The 16,319-nt window shown below is 44.6% G+C and overlaps 1 protein-coding gene across 1 annotated transcript in view; it reads left to right on the forward strand.

Moving 5' to 3' along the window:
- Patj (PATJ crumbs cell polarity complex component) overlaps positions 1 to 16,319 on the forward strand; it is a 332,069-nt gene that overhangs the window by 165,510 nt on the left and 150,240 nt on the right. The window contains 1 exon segment of the mRNA XM_028870280.2: positions 8,164 to 8,360. Coding sequence (XP_028726113.1) covers positions 8,164 to 8,360 — 197 coding nt within the window.

The raw sequence follows: 16,319 nt of genomic DNA on the forward strand, positions 1-16,319 counted from the left end.
AAAATTTAAAAAGTTGTTAACTGAATAAGGAAAAGAGAGACTGGGGTGTTTATCATAACTGATTTTTAACAAATGACGTTATTGTCCTTAGTGTGGGGGAAAACATTTACCGCCTTTGTAACATTGGACTCGTTGCTCTTGGAGGAAGACCAGGTAGCTAAACCCTCTGAAACTGCATTGAATCCCTATTCCAGTGGGTTGAGCATTTGCTATTAAAATACTGGGCAGTGACTTGAATTAAGTGTTTTTCCGGGAGAAAGGCTTTGTTACTTAGCAACACCTAATATCCTGTGATGATGGCAAAGCACTCCGAGGCCCACTGAAGAAATCCTTCTGACTTCCTTAGACAAGGAAAAGACATCTGATGCTTTAATAGGGAGTTGTGAGCAACTGGAGTGTTTTGATTTTTTTGTTTGTTTGTTTGTTTGTTTTCTAAATAACATTGTCACAGGAGTGGAAAATCTGTATTTAAAACAAATTTGACTGCTGAGCCGAGCCCCAGGACTATTTTGTCCTGTTATGCTGATCTGATGTTCATTCAGGGTACATGAGTTAGCCTAGGGTAGAGGGAAGTAGGTGACTTATTTCCTCATGTGGTCTCCAGTTAGAAGGGGAAGAAGGGCACCCAGGTTGTTTGAAATGGGAAGCACAGCCACTTCCCTGGCTCTGTAGAACTGTATAAAGAGGACAGCGTCTTTCCATCTTAGGTCCTGGTGCAGAGTAACAGAAGAAAGAAAACAACTTTTATTAAGTACAGATGTTGTGTGACATGGGAACTTTTGGGAAGAAAGAAGTTCCAAAGAAAAGAATAAACTTAATTTTTAAAAAATGAGTAGTCTTGGAGAAATAAGTGGCATGTATTCTGATGGAGGTAAACTGGGGAAATGTATCTGTGCAGACTCTTCTCTGAAGCCTTGTGTTTTCAGGTAAACATGTACCTTTTCCTGGTATAGACAGGGCATCAGAGGTAAGCATGTTCCTTATCTCAGTGTAGACAGGGCATCAGAGGTAAGCATGGTCCTTATCCTAGTGTAGACAGGGCATCAGAGGTAAGCATGGTCCTTATTCTAGTGTAGACAGGGCATTAGAGGTAAGCATGCTCCTTATCTCAATATAGACAGGGCATCAGAGGTAAGCATGCTCCTTATCCTAGTGTAGACAGCATCAGAGGTAAGCATGCTCCTTATCTCAGTGTAGACATGGCATCAGAGGTAAGCATGCTCCTTATCCTAGTGTAGACAGGGCATCAGAGGTAAGCATGTTCCTTATCTCAGTGTAGACAGGGCATCAGAGGTAAGCATGCTCCTTATCCCTCTGTAGACAGGGTATCAGAGGTAAGCATGCTCCTTATCCCAGTGCAGACAGGACATCAGAGGTAAGCATGCTCCTTATCCCTCTGTAGACAGGGCATCAGAGGTAAGCATGCTCCTTATCCCAGTGTAGACAGGGCATCAGAGGTAAGTATGCTCCTTTATCCCAGTGTAGACAGGGCATCAGAGATAAGCATGCTTCTTATCCCAGTGTAGACATGGCATCAGAGGTAAGCATGTTCTTATCCCAGTGTAGACAGGGCATCAGATGTAAGCATGTTCCTTCCCCAGTGTAGACAGGGCATCAGAGGTAAGCATGTTCCTTATCCCAGTGTAGACAGGGCATCAGAGGTAAGCATGCTCCTTATCTCATTGTAGAGAGGACATCAGAAGTAAGCATGTTCCTTCCCCAGTGTAGACAGGGCATCAGAGGTAAGCATGTTCCTTATCCCAGTGTAGACAGGGCATCTCTGCAGTACCCTAGCAACCTGTAAGATTGCTGATCAGAAATCCTTTCTAGGCTTTACAGCCTGCTTCAGGGAGATGAGTAACCTTTTTTTTTTGCCAGTTTCTCAGTTGCCAAGCTCTGTATTGTTGGGAGGAGAGAGCTGGTCCTACATCTAATAGAAAAAGGCAACAAAACTTAATAAGATTGGCAATTTGGGTGTACCTGTGGCCCCAGCTTCTTGAGAAGTGGAGGAAGAATCTTGAATTCAAGGATTTCTCTGGGAACTTGGGCAATGAAGTGAGATTGTCAAGAAAGGAAGAAAGGAAAGGAAGGGAGGGAAGGAGGGAAGGAAAGAAGGAAGGAAGGAAGGAAGGAAGGAAGGAAGGAGGAAGGAAGGAAGGAAGGAAGGAAAAAAGATGAGTAAACAAAAGGAGAGTGTAACTGAGGTGGATTCTCCATGGTTGGGTACATGTCTAGCATGGACGTATGAGGCCTGGGTTCATCCCAACACCACAATGAATAACGTAAAATAGAATCAGATGTGGTTAAGACCCTGCATCATTATAACACTGTTTTATTGTTTAAAGCTAGTATTACATAATTTGTGAGTTGGTATGTCTGGGTTTTGTTTATATATTTGTGTATACAGAAAAGAAAATATGAGTTTTAAGTTGTTATTTTATGGGAGAGTCTGGCTGGATATTAGTACAGAAAATTACACTTTGTCTTACCACTTTAAAACAATACATTGTTTGTGGCGTTGGAGTTAAGAGAACTGTTCTCTTATACACTGTCTTCCCTCTCTGCTAGCTGTCAAGGAACGGACTACTGGTGGGCCTGAGCTCAGCCCCACATGGGATTCTCCTGCTGCAGAACCACATGTCTGATGTTACAGCCCAGAATTGAAACTTCATACCTAGTTTATAGATACAGACCGGGTTATGTTTGAACAGCATGCTAGCTTGACTTTTCTTTTCCCGATTTAAAATTATAGTTCATCTTTTATTATACATACTGAGTAGGATACAAATTGCTGGCAATTGCCTGGACCTGGGCTAGATGGAGGATATACTTGGACATGGGAAGGAGGAGAGAAGTGACTGGGATTCTAAAGTTATCCATTGTATGGCCCAAAGCTCATATTTCATCCTGAGTCACGGCAGTAGAGAGGGGGTTTTGGTGAGGAGGGACTTGTGAAAGGGCTGCCTTCTACCCGCTCTCTGGGAGTTTTCATGATGGACTGTCGTGGTCTTAACTGGAAAACATACTGCACTGCATGGGAGGGGATTCCATGGTGACCCACAAGGGCCATGTCAGTACTTCGTCATAGTAACAGATTCCCTGCCCAAGCTCTTCAGTGTGGAATCTCAACAACTGAGGCCCAGTCACTGTTTCTTCTCATAAGCACCACAGTTGACAAGTAGTAGGCGGGGAAAGCAGTGTCGGTTTCTTACCTCAAGGTTTATGACAGAGACAACCATGACAAAAAGTCAAATTAACAGAAGAAAACTTTTTTCATATTATAGTAATGTTTACTTATTGTTTGTTTGCTATGATGTACATGTGGAGGTCAGAGGACTGTTTGAGTGAGTTGGTTTGTGTGTGTGTGTGTGTCTGTGTCTGTGTGTTTGTGTGTGTCCTGCTGAACTCAGATTGTCAGGCTTGGCAGCAAGCATTTTTTTTTTTTTTTACCTATTCAAACCATTTCACTGGCCCCAGTCATAATATTTATTCAGCTAAAATTTTATGTGACACCAGATCCTTTAGAAATGAAGATCCAAAAACTCAGAATACTGTCTTTAAAGGCCGACATACAGAAAGATGGTTGGAGGATAAGGGATGTGGTGTGATGGTGCCGCGTTGGGCAGAATTCCACAGGCCCTGTTCTCAGGTTCTTGGCTCCCTAGTTTTTTTCCCCCTCGGGGTATAAGGCAAGGCACCTGTCACATGAACTTCAGTTAAGAGAAGAGGGAACAAGTCAGAGAGTGAGCTTCCTTGGCTTCAGTGAAGAAGACACAAGAGGCGTTCTGGTCCCAGGGACTCTCGTGAGGGGCTAGGTAGCAGGACTTGCTTCTGCAGTTTTCTCAGCTCCTCGGTGTGATTCTCATGTTTGGGATGTTGCATTCTGAGTGCTGACAGTAGCTAGCTTGACCAGTCCCCGAGTGGATAGGCTGGGTAACCACTGTTGCAACTCCTTAAAGAGGACTTGAGGATCCCGAGCTTAAGGTCTGCCAGGGTCACCAGCAGGACCTGCCTGAAAAGAAAGATAAAGTAGTAATTGCTATAAAGGAAGCTTCTTAACAGCCACCATTCCGCTTATCAGAAGGAAGGCTGTAGTGTGCTGAACAGATTGTACCCCTCGGGTCCCGCAGACCCAACTGAACTCTGGCCAGATTATCCCAGGAACCTGGCCGTCATGCCATCTGTGTGGGAAGGATTCAGAGGCACAGCGAGTGCTCAGGTCTCCCTCGTGGAAGGAGCGATTGGGAGAATAGAAGATTTCTAACCTAAACATAGCACCTCAGACTGAAGAAGAAATCTAAAGTCTATTTGTCTAAAAATAGCATGGGGTGAATTTAAGATGACTTCATGGCCTTTTATAAGATCTTTCTTCTAAAGTCTTCTTTATCTGTAAAACAGAATTCCAGAGTCCAAGCAAGGAGCTGTAGGAGAAAGTCCTATCTCTCTAAGGGATGGGGTAAACACAGCAATCAATGTATCAGAAAAATGGGATCATCTTCTTTTAATCGCCTTCTAGCTGTGAATCTAAAAATAAGTTGTAGAATTACATAAATTCTGTGGCTGAAAAATGTTAGCAGTGTGTCCTGAGCAAGCATTCAGCCATCCTAGTGAATGATAAGCTGCAAGTCATCCGAAAGGAAGGAGCCTCAATCGAGAAAATGCCTCCATAAGATGGGACTGTAGGCCAGCCAGTTGGGCATTTTCTTAATTAGTGATTGATGGGGAGGGCCCAACCTACTGTGAGTGTTTCCATCCCTGGGTTGGTGGTCCTGGGTTCTATAAGAAAACAGGCTGAGCAAGCCACCACAAGGAGTAAGCCAGTAAACAGCACCCCTCCCTGACTTCTAAATCAGCTCCTGCCTCCAGGTCCCTGCCCTGCTTCAGTTCCTGCCCTCACTGCTTTGGATAATGAACTGTTATATAGAGCTGTGAGTGAAATAAACCCATTGTTCCCCAAGTTGCTTTTGATCATGGTGTTTTTATTTTTTTTAATCACAGCAACAGTAACCCTAATTAAGACAATACCCATGTCAGATTGGGAAGCGGCATATAGCAAGATTGGAATTGATGGTTTAAAGCCTGATAGCTGTTCAGAGTGGCAGTGACTGTCAGCACTTCCGGCCCCGGTACATGTCCTTATTTCTGCATAGGCTGGTGATTTAACGTGCTTTATTTTAATAGCCTCGTTTACTTAATGTCTCATTTGTTATTTGGATAATCATTTATTTGGATGGATAGTGGTGGAGGTAGGACTCAGGGCCTCCTGGTCTACAAACCCTGCCCTGGATATCCACTTAACTTGCAGTTTTAAACTCACTGGTAAATTTGACCATGTCCTCACACACCTGGGCCTTTTGAGCTTTTCGGTTGAAGCTAGAGGTCTTTTCTGCTTTATCTGTATAACTTCTATTTATTAACTCTTCAGTAACAAATCTCCATTGTTTTTTTCTACCTGTGGATATAGCGTCAGAAAGTATCCTGTTTTACCAGCTATTTGTCTGTTTGTTTATTTATTGATTTTTCGAGACAGCGTTTCTCTGAGTAGCCCTGGCTGTTCTGGAACTCATTATGTAGACCTGGCTGGCCCCCAACCTGGAGATCACTTGCCTTTGCCTCTCAGGTTCTTGGGTTTAAAAAGGTGTGCTCCAACACAGCCCCTTTATTTTTAATCTTAAAAATGCATAGCTGTCTTTATCTATTAACATCATCTTTGAACTTTGTCCTTTAGGATCCTGCCATGGTGATTTTTCTGAGAAAGATGTCTTGATTTTTGACTGTTGAGATTACTGGAATTTATCTGTCTTCCTAATATGTTCTTAGCTTGAATCATATTAAATTGTTTCATGGTGTCTAGGAAGCAGAGAGTTTGCTTTTATAACACACCCCTCTTCCCCGAAGTTCCTTAAACTGTGAATCTGTAATGGATTATTTCACTGATTCAGTCAGAGCGATTATGATCCGCTCAGTCCCCAGGCCCTGGCCCAGCCCCATTACAGAACCAAGTCTTTATGCAGAAGCCATGAGGACATTTCAGACCTAAACCACAAACTGGCAATTACATAACAAGTTTCATAAGAGAGCCATCTTTTTTCCTTGCTGAATCTCGTCTGTTAGGGGAGGGAGAAATCTGAGTATGCCAGCCATGAGTGTTGTGCCCGTCACTCCTGTCACTTGGGAGATCAGACAGGAGGGCCAGAAGTTCAGGGTCATCCTCAGCTACATACTGAGTGTGAAGCCAGCGTGGGCTATATGAAATCCTGCCTCAATAAAGAAAAGCAGCAGCAAAATAAAATAATACCAGCCACAAAAACTGATATGACACCCAGACCAGGGGGGAGGGGCAGGGGTGCTCAGTAGGTAAAGCGCTCGCTGTGGAAGCGTGAGGACCTGAGTTGGGATCTCCAGCCCAGAAGCAGGTCTGAAATCCTAGCCCTGGAGCAGAGACAAGATGCGCCCTGGAGTCACTGGCCGCCCAGCCTTATCAATCAGTGATCTCCAGATTCAATACGCTATCTCTTCAGCCCTAAAACTAACACACATATATATTATACATCTTGACTGTTTGTGTTTTCTGGTTTGTTTTGTTTTGTTTTGTTTTTTGAGGCAGAGCCTTGCTATGTAGCCTAGGCTGGCGTTGAACTGATGATCCCCCTGCCTCAGCTTCCTGCATGCTGGGCCTAAAAGCATTTTCTGTCACATCCAGCTTTGTCAGATGCATGTGTGCATCTGCCAGCATGTAATTGGTACCACAGTGATCTGTAGCCATTCTCATCTAAACAAGCTTGTCTGCATCTATTTTCCCTTTTTCCTTCTGTCATTTACTTCCTGAGCTGGCGCTGTGTGGGATCCAAGACCAGCTTTGAGCAGTGTTATCTCCCATTGATGTACTAGTGTGGTTTTGTTGTACAGAACCAGTACAAGTGAAAAGGGGCCCAACCGGGAGCCGAGCTAGGTGGTTTAGACCACAGTGTGGACATGACAAGGCTCCTTAGCTTGCTTCCTGTTGCTGTGGTAACACACTGACCAACCGCAACTTGGGGAGGAAAGGGTTCATTTATTTCAGCGTATTGTTCATAGTCCATCATGAAGGAGAGTCAGGGAAGGAGCTGAAGCAGAAACCATGGAGGAACACTGATTACTGGCTTGCTCCTCAAGGGTTAGGCAGCCTGCTTCCTCATACAACCCGAAACACCTGCCTGGGGCTGGCATCACACACCTGGACTGGCCTTCCTTTCCCAATCATCAATCGAGAAAATGTTACCGCAGACTTGCCTATAGGCCAGTCTGATGGGACCATTCTCTCAATCAAGGTCCCCTCTTCCCGGTTGATGCTATCATGTGTCATGTTGACAAAATATAAGCCAGCACACGGGTGAGCTAGAAGATGGAAAGAGAGAACTGATAAACACATATAAACCGTGACTATGAGGACCTTCAACACCATGAAGGAGAAGTCGAACCCCATAGAGATAAAACATTGCATTGATTGATGGATGTGTGGGTGTTTATGGATGGCTTTTAGATCTGACAGCTAAACGGATATTTAATTCCTCTTCCTTTCACTTGATCCAATTTTACTTTATGTTGTTTCTATATTTTCAAGAGTATATTTTAGGGTATGGGCTATGGGCAAATGGAAAACCTCTTGCCAATCACACACATGACCTTAGATTCAATCCCTAGTGTGACAAACAAATATGTTTAAATAACTGTATTTTAAGCATAATAAATTGTTGATTTTCTTTCTGACCAAATCTTAAGTCTATGAGAGTAGGAACAATAACTGTTTGGTTCAATATTTTATCTCTAAAACCAGATACTTTGTTTGTTCACACTTCACTTTAGTAAATTTTCTAAATCTTGTGGCAAGGTGGAGGCTTGGGCCCATTATTTCCCCGTATTTTGGTAACTATCTGTAGGAAAAACAGTCCATGAAAGGCTAAGCTAATGGGAACCAGAAGTGGGAAGTTGGGTGGGCAGTCTAAACTTATGTGGAGATAAAAATAATGGCTAACTATAGCTTACCCACAAGGCCATGAACACCTTAAGCGATTTATTCTAAGAGAACACTGTAGATGAACTATACTAAGTATGGAGAATGCTGACGTCTCTATAATATATACTCATGCTCTTTTTTTTTTTTTTTTTTCATTTCTAATATAGAAAAGATCAGGCAAAGATATGCAGACCTGCCTGGAGAATTACACATTATCGAGCTGGAAAAGGATAAAAGTGGATTGGGACTCAGTCTTGCTGGCAATAAAGACAGGTCCCGGATGAGCATATTTGTGGTGGGGATCAACCCAGAGGGACCTGCTGCTGCAGATGGACGGATGCGGATTGGAGATGAACTGCTAGAGGTGAGAGCCATTCATTGTCAACCTGCCCTTTGGTGCACAGACTAGGTAGTGAAGGTAGCATACAGGAACGCCAACGTGGATGCTTTTCTGAATCAGTTAGAGCCAACAAAGTCTGTAGACAGCTGGGTATGGTGTCACTGCCTGCAATCCCCGCGGGTTTGGGAGGTAGAGGCAAGAGGATCAGGAGTTCAAGACCAGCTTCTGCTGCATGGTGAGCTCGAGCCATCCTTGACTATGTGAGATCCGGTCAAAGGAAAGCAAAATAAACCGAGATACAAAGTCGGTGGAATTTTTATTGGGAATTGGTAACAAGTTAAGGTCACATAGCTTCCTTACTTAGAGAGAAAGCAGGAACTGGACTGGTGCTCAGGTAATTACTATCTGGATGATCTCATTAGTAATCTCAAAAGGTTGTTCTGTTTTCCTAACCTTGAATCTGGTGCATTTGTTTTAAATTTATAGGAATTTAATATTTCTTTTCTTCATTCATTCAGTTTACATTTTTCCAGTATCCATAAGGACAGAAGGAAATGAGCACTGAGAGTGCCTTCATTCAGATAGCCTCCAGTTTAGAGAAAAGAGATAAAAAAGAAACATATAAAGGAGGCCTTTGTATTTACAAACTGCAAAGTGTCATAAGTAAAAGATAATGCACTCTTGGTCCCAGACACAGCCAACTGTTTTCCTCTTCTAACTTGTTGATTGTGTTGGCCCACTGCTAAGGCCTCATAGGAAACAGACTCCAGCATGTGGCCTTTAGAGGGGCCCAGTCCCAGGGCCCTGGCATCACACTGTCTATATGAAGCAGCAGCCTCTGAGCTTGTGTGGATGGTTTCCCCTTCAGACTTAGAACATGCCGTATCCATCTGCAGCCAATGCAAGGAGACTGTAGCATCTCCCTGCTTCTCTCCACCTGACACCTTTTCCTGCCGAGGAGCCCGTCCTGGGAGTGTGCCCTTCTTTTCTTGTTCTGTAACTCGGTGTCACAAAGAGAACCTACACAGGGATTGGCACCAACTAGTATAATTACTAAACAAGTAAAGTGAGGTTTGACAGAATATATTAACCATTATACTCCAGGCTTCAAGTTTATTGCCTTTAGTTCCTGTTTAGAACCCCCTTGGGAGGAGACTGAAGTGATGGAGGTTAATAGTGGTGAAAAACTGTCACTGCCAAGTCTGTGCACGGCACAGATTTGTCTTTGATGTTCTTAAGAGCCTTGGATAGAAATTGTTTCTCTCATTTTGTGCATAACAAAACTGGATTATAAATGCCTTATATTACAGAAATAAGTTTCTAAACTTGGATAAGAACTCAAGCTTAAAGGCTAGAGCGATGTTTCAGAAGTTAAGAGCATTTGCTGTTCTTACAGAGAACCTAGGTTCTGTTCCCAGCACTCACATGGTGACTCACAGCTGTCTGTAACTCCAGTTCCAGATCTGACACCCTCTTCTGACCTCCATAGGCACCAGGCACATATGTAGTTCACATCCACGTGTTCAGGCAAAATTTTCCTACACATAAAAATAATTAAAAATGTTTAACAAAAAACAACATAGACTTGGCAGACTCCAAGAGTCATGCTGTGAGCACTGATGTCACTGTGTTCTCTGTGGTACTTTAATAGACTCTGCGACTTCCTTCTCCCTCCCCCTCTCCCTCCCCCTCTTCCTCTCCCTCCCCCTCTTCCTCCCCCTCTCCCTCTGCAAGTGTGCATAGGCTGAGAATCAAGGCCGTACCTTGACCATGCTAGGCAGGTGCTCTACTGCTGTGCTTGCATACCTGTGCCCTGGCTCCATGCCTTAACTGTTGTTGCTAGAGGCGCATTGCCACAGGTTACAGTGTGAAGAAGACTTTCTTCTTTCTCCTTCTCCTCCTTTCTGCCCGTACCTCCCAACAAAAGATTGATATCGACTCGTGGTTCCGGTCCTGGTTCAATAACCACACCTCGTGGTGACCTTGTTGCCTGTCCAGAGGCGCTCAGGGCCTCAGAGTGAAAGATGGGGAGTGCCTGAGAGACTGAGCCACACTGGACGTTAGAGCAGACCAGCTCTTGTTTGTCAGTCCCATGTGTGGATTAAGGGAGTCCTGAGAGCGGAACCCTAATTTCCCGTTGAACGTCTCATCTGGGCCCATAGTTCCCTCTTCGTAACAGGATGTAAATTTTGACACAGTTTTCAAGAGGACAATCGTTGCACTGCATTTGTGTAGATCCATGGGATTCCTGGTTTATGATGTTCACGTCTATTGGGAGTCAGGTCTATCACGTCACTCTGGGTATTGGGTATGCTTAGACCCAGAGTCCCTCCTGCATGGTGGATAGAAACGCTTCAGTAACTGGAAACATGTTGATTCTAGTTGTAGCTTTTCTGCCTTATTCCGGGCTCCAGGTGGACTAGCCTGTGGGATCCAGCCTTACCGGAGCATTGTGCTTTATTCCTCCTCTGACACTCAGTAGACACTCCTAACAAACGCACTGTAGCCACAGAGTAGTGTGCATCGTGTCTGATAGGCCAGTGTCAGAATTCAGCCGTAGATGGGCCTGAGAAGACCCAGTGCTTTTGACAACTAATGCAATTGCATTCCAGTGTGCTTAGCATAGTGCATGCTAAGAGGCCAACAGTTTTTCATCTTCCATATAGTCAGTGCAACACCAGCTGACCCCAGAAAAATAAGAGGGTTCCCTAAACAACCTGAAGTTCTTGGATGGATACCTTCCTAAATTTATTCCAGTCTGGTACCTGTTTACATGGAGATAGCATCTAGCTCAACAGGAAACACATTACTTACCCTTCATTTCAGGTATGCCTGCCAAGCCACACATTTAAGTTCCTAATACTGCCACTTTTTGGTTTGATGAATTTGTTAGAGCAACTCCTAGAACACAGGGAAACAGTTCATTCAGTGTGCACCCGCCTATGCAGTCTAGAGAACACTACAGAGGGCATTCACACACAGCACAGTGGAAAGAAGGATGCATGTGGGGCTTTGGGGGAGAGCATCCATGCTGTCTCTGGTTGTCCCACCCTCCAGGTACTCTCCCACGGTCAGCAGCTTTAGAAACTCCCAATCCTGTTGTGCATTAATGGGGTTTGTGTGCTTGTATGAGAGTCCCACCCCAGCCTCCCAAGTGCTGGGACGGCAGCATGAATGATGAGCACACCAGCTCATGGGATTTTTAGAGTGGCTTCATTACAGACCCTCAGTCTCTAGTGCTTTGTTCTTCCTAGATCATGTGGGGTGGGCTGTAGGTTTAACACTTTTTTTTTTTTTTTCGAGACAGGGTTTCTCTGTGTAGCTTTGTGCCTTTCCTGGAGCTCACTTGGTAGCGCAGGCTGGCCTCGAACTCACAGAGATCCGCCTGCCTCTGCCTCCCGAGTGCTGGGATTAAAGGCGTGTGCCACCACCGCCCGGCAAGGTTTAACACTTTTAATCACTGCTTTATTCTGCTGATGTCCAGCCCCACCAGGAGCCCATTGAGTCACCTCATGGGGCTGGGTGGATTGCTCAGGAGTTAGGAACACTGGCTGCCTTTCCAGAGGACCCACATTTAATTTTCCAGTACATTCATGGTGGCTCATAACAGTCTATAACTCTAACGTATTCTTCTGGCCTCAATGGGCATCAGACATGTAGATGACACACAGACACATAAGAAAGCAAACCGCTTGTACACATAAATTAAAAAGAAGAGTAACTTCAACTGGGCGGTCATGGCACACACCTTTAATCCAATCCCAGCACTCCCAACACAGGAAATAACAGTGTTATTTCCAATTATTTCTTCATCATTGTTCTTGTTCTTAAATATTACTGCTTTGCTCACAGCCTCTCTGGATTTATAGTTGGTGTGACTTGCATCAGACCCGTAAATGGTGCTGTCTTGTAGCAGGTACTGCATAGACTGGGTCCTGTTCTCACAGAGCTAGCAGTGCAGTGCCAGGGCAGCATCAACCTCGGGGCACCCCTTCCTTTGGGGAAGTCGGTGATAATATGCTAAGCTAGGTGTTGCCACAGTCTCTGGCATACATTAGCTGATAGGATCAAAAACTGTCATTCTGTTTTTGTATATTTCTGTCTTTTTAGTTTGTTTATATTGATACTAGTGTCTCTGAAGTCATGTCAGAGCAGTATCTTATTCCTTGATAATTTCATGCAGCACTTTAACAAACACCCAAATCTTAGGCAATTGTAATCCATCTTCTCTTGTAACAGTTTTGACTTTAGGTCAAGGATGACAGACAATAAACTGATGTGGGAAAATATTCCCTGGTTTCTTTTTATAGCTCAGGGAAAAAAATGCAGTCATTTCTCTTTAACATATGAAGAATCGGAATGTGCTTGCTAGCTGAGTCTAGGAAATCGATTTAATGATGTGTACCAGAAAAGCTAAAAGCTAGCGTGACCATGGACATCACAGAGCATTAGATGGCTGGAACACTGCATTGTGCAAATGGGCTTTTAAGAATGGAGCAAACCGCTGGGCGGTGGTGGTGCACGCCTTTAATCCCAGCACTCTGGAGGCAGAGGCAGGCGGATCTCTGTGAGCTCGAGGCCAGCCTGGGCTACAGAGCGAGATCCAGGAAAGGCACAAAGCTACTCAGAGAAACCCTGTTTCAAAAAAAAAAAAAAAAAAAAAAATACAAGAATGGAGCAAACCATGGGTATTTGCTGTCTCTCACCCAAAGTACGGTCATTTTCCCAGCCTCAGCCCTGAATGGGGTCCAGCCACATGTCTTGCGTGCTCTCGGCCTCATCACTACTTGGCCATGACTGTTACGTTACTCCTTCGCTCGCTGCCTCCTGAGATTTATAGTCAGTTCACCTATTAAGACTCTGAAGTCAAACTAAGAAGTAAACAATTCATCAAAAACATTTCCTGTCTTCGTTTAAGTCAGAAACTCTGCTTTTCTCCCAGAGCCTCGTGTGTGACTGATCTGGGGCCTGTGGTCACCGTGGTGTTGTCCGTGTGCCATTGCATTGTTGTAGTAGAAGAGTCGGAGAGTTCTGTGGGTCGATGGCACAATTCATGTGTGAAAGAAATCTTCTGTTAAGCTCCTAGAAGACAGTGTGATTAAATCTCAGCTCCTTTACCCTTCCTTTCAATTCTAATGTGGGGGTTACTGGATTCATTTCAAAAGGCATTAGCATATAATTACCATGCACACAGAAGGAGACTTACACTAGAGCCCTGGCTTCCCAGAGCAATTAGGCCCAGAACATGTGCAGGCTGGGGCATGGTGTGGCCGTGTGAATATCAGATTTATTTATAACCCTCCGTGCAGTGCAAGTGTGGGAAGACCGGGCCAGTGGTGCTGTGCAGGGGGTCGGAGTGATGTGTCAGGTTAAAGCAGAAGCAGGAAGGTGCAGACTGGGTGGCACAGTGGGTTAGGCTGCTGTGTGGAGCCTGCAGGATAGCCCAACCTGAGTCCTGTCCAGTACGTGTACAGTGGAAAAGAAAAGGCGTGGGTACCTCTCATACCTTCCCGGGATAGAGACATAAAACTAGGGGTAAATTCAGATCTTGTCTTCTGATACTGTTTTCATATGAAAAAAAAAATTTCACAAAGGGCAAGTGATTCACCCAGGTATTCTCCACTGCTCCATATAGTCTTCTCTTGGTGTCAGCTCTGGCCTACAGCCTCTGTTTCTTGCCAGCTAATCATATTTCAAACATTTTGGAAAGCTTAAATATGATTTGGACTGTGATTTGGAAGCTAGTAAGTAAATCACTAGACTCTGTGCATCTCTGGGACAAAATCTCTTAATTTACACCAGAAGCTCATGTCATCCTCACTACCACACCCTGGTGTATTTATCAAGCATTTTTGTGAAATAACTTTGCCCTAAGGTACTTCATGTAATAAAATCTCCTGGTATAGAATCAGTAGTCTGAGGCACAGAAAGAGCAAAGAATTTCAAAATTGAAATAAAATTGTGTTTCTCCATAATATTTTGGCAGAAGTGATACTTAATATCTAGCCATGCAGAATTGATTGACCAGGTTTTTGTTTTTGTTTTACTGTGGCAGTGACTTCATTGGCTTTGACACTTTATATATGAATACATTACATATTAAAGCTGTATTTGGCCAGGTGTGGTGGCACCTGCCTTTAATCCCAGCATTCAGGAGCCAGAGGTAGGCAGATCTCTGTGAGTTCAAGGCCAACCTGGTCCACATAGTGAGATCCAGGTCAGTCAGGACTAGAAACTGACACTATCTCAACAAACAAACAGCTGTATTGGAGCTTTAATATCTGAAAGCTATTTAAACATGGATTGGTCAAAGCTGACACAAATGAGTATTGTGAGCAGGTCCCGAATACAACCTTCACACATGCCAAGGTAAAACCATCCCATTTTGTGATTCTTAAAACAATCCATTTGCAGCCTGAAAAGCTCACGTCAGAGGTGGTGATGGCTGAGTGAGTAGTCAGCCTTACAGACAGAGTACAGAATCCTGGTCCCCACAGCACTGTGAGCCATCGCTGTCCGAGTTTGCTAACCATTTCCTGACACCATCAAAGGTGGATCCCTGAGGAAGAAGGACTTGCCGTTAGAAAGGGGCCGAGAACTGGGCTGTGTGGAGGGCGTTGTGCCAATACTGAGTCTTAATACCGGTCAGAGTTGCTAAGTCTTTCCATGCACCTTGTCTGTCAGCCCACAGCAACCTAGAGAGTTACGTGTACCTTCCGCCCCCATCCTGTAAGCAGGGAGACTGGGGCATCAACGGGTAGATCAGTACATGTGCTGACTCTAACTGGATTTAGTGCTGGATGAAATTCTGGGCAGTTGTAGTGTGCGTGCCAAGTATCTTCACAGGTTCTCTTGTTTGACCGCTTGGTCCCCAGCTAGTCACACGGTTTGGGAAGGTTGTGGAACCTTTAAGAAGTGGACCCTCAGCTGGACATGGTGGCACACATCTTTAATTTCAACACTAGGGTGGCAGAGGCAGGTGGATCTCTGAGTTTGAGTTCAACCTGGTTTACATAGAGTGTTCCTAAAAAAAAAAAAAAAAGTTCACCCGCACTGGAAGAAGTGGTCACTGGGGTGTCCTACCCTCTCTTCCTGAATGTGCATGCTTCCTGCCTCTGCTGCCATGCCTTCCCTGCCTGCTACCACCACCCCAACCCCCAGTGGACTCCGTCAGCCAGAATAAACCCTTTCTCTTTAAGTTGCTTTCGTCGGAGTAATTTTTCATAACAAGGAGACAAGTGATGTGGCAGATGTAGGTAAATGCAGTTAATTCGGAAGTTTAATGTATCTGGTCGAGTTTTGTCTTGGGTGAGAGACACAGCTGTTGCCTATGGCCACCTGAGGCGTTTCTTTAAAGAGTATCACTCAGATGAAGGTGAGATTCTTGACTCCACTGTGTAAAAGCATTTCAGGACAAGTTAGTTTGGAGCAAAGCTGTCTATTTATGGGCCTGGGAGATGGCTCCATGGGTAAAATACTTGCCGTGCATGTGTGAGGACTGGAGTTCAGGTTCCTAACACCCATGTAACTGTGGCTGGGTTGGGTGACTGTCTTAGTTAGGGTTTCAGTTGCTATAAAAGACACTATGGCCCTGGCAGGAAAGCATTTAATGGGGTGGCTTACATTTTCATCCTGGTGCAACAGGGTGGCGAGCAGGCAGACATGGTGCTGTAGAAGTGGCTGAGAGTTCTATGTCTGGCAGGCAGTAGGAAGTGGTCTGAAACACTGGACATGGCTTGAGCATATATGAGACCTAAAAGCCTGCCTCCACAGTGACACACTTTCTCCAAGAAGGTCACACCCCCTAATAGTGCCACTCCCTTTGGGGGCCATCTTCCTTCAAAGATACACAATGACCTTCCTGTAATTCCAGCATTCATTTGGCAGAGACAGAGAATCCCTAGATCAAGCTGTTCAATTGAGAGACCCTGCCCCAATCAATACCATAGTGAGCGATCAAGGAAGACTCCTGGAGTTAACTTC

The sequence above is a fragment of the Peromyscus leucopus genome, chromosome 2, assembly GCF_004664715.2.
Source record: "Peromyscus leucopus breed LL Stock chromosome 2, UCI_PerLeu_2.1, whole genome shotgun sequence".
Lineage (NCBI taxonomy): Eukaryota > Metazoa > Chordata > Mammalia > Rodentia > Cricetidae > Peromyscus > Peromyscus leucopus.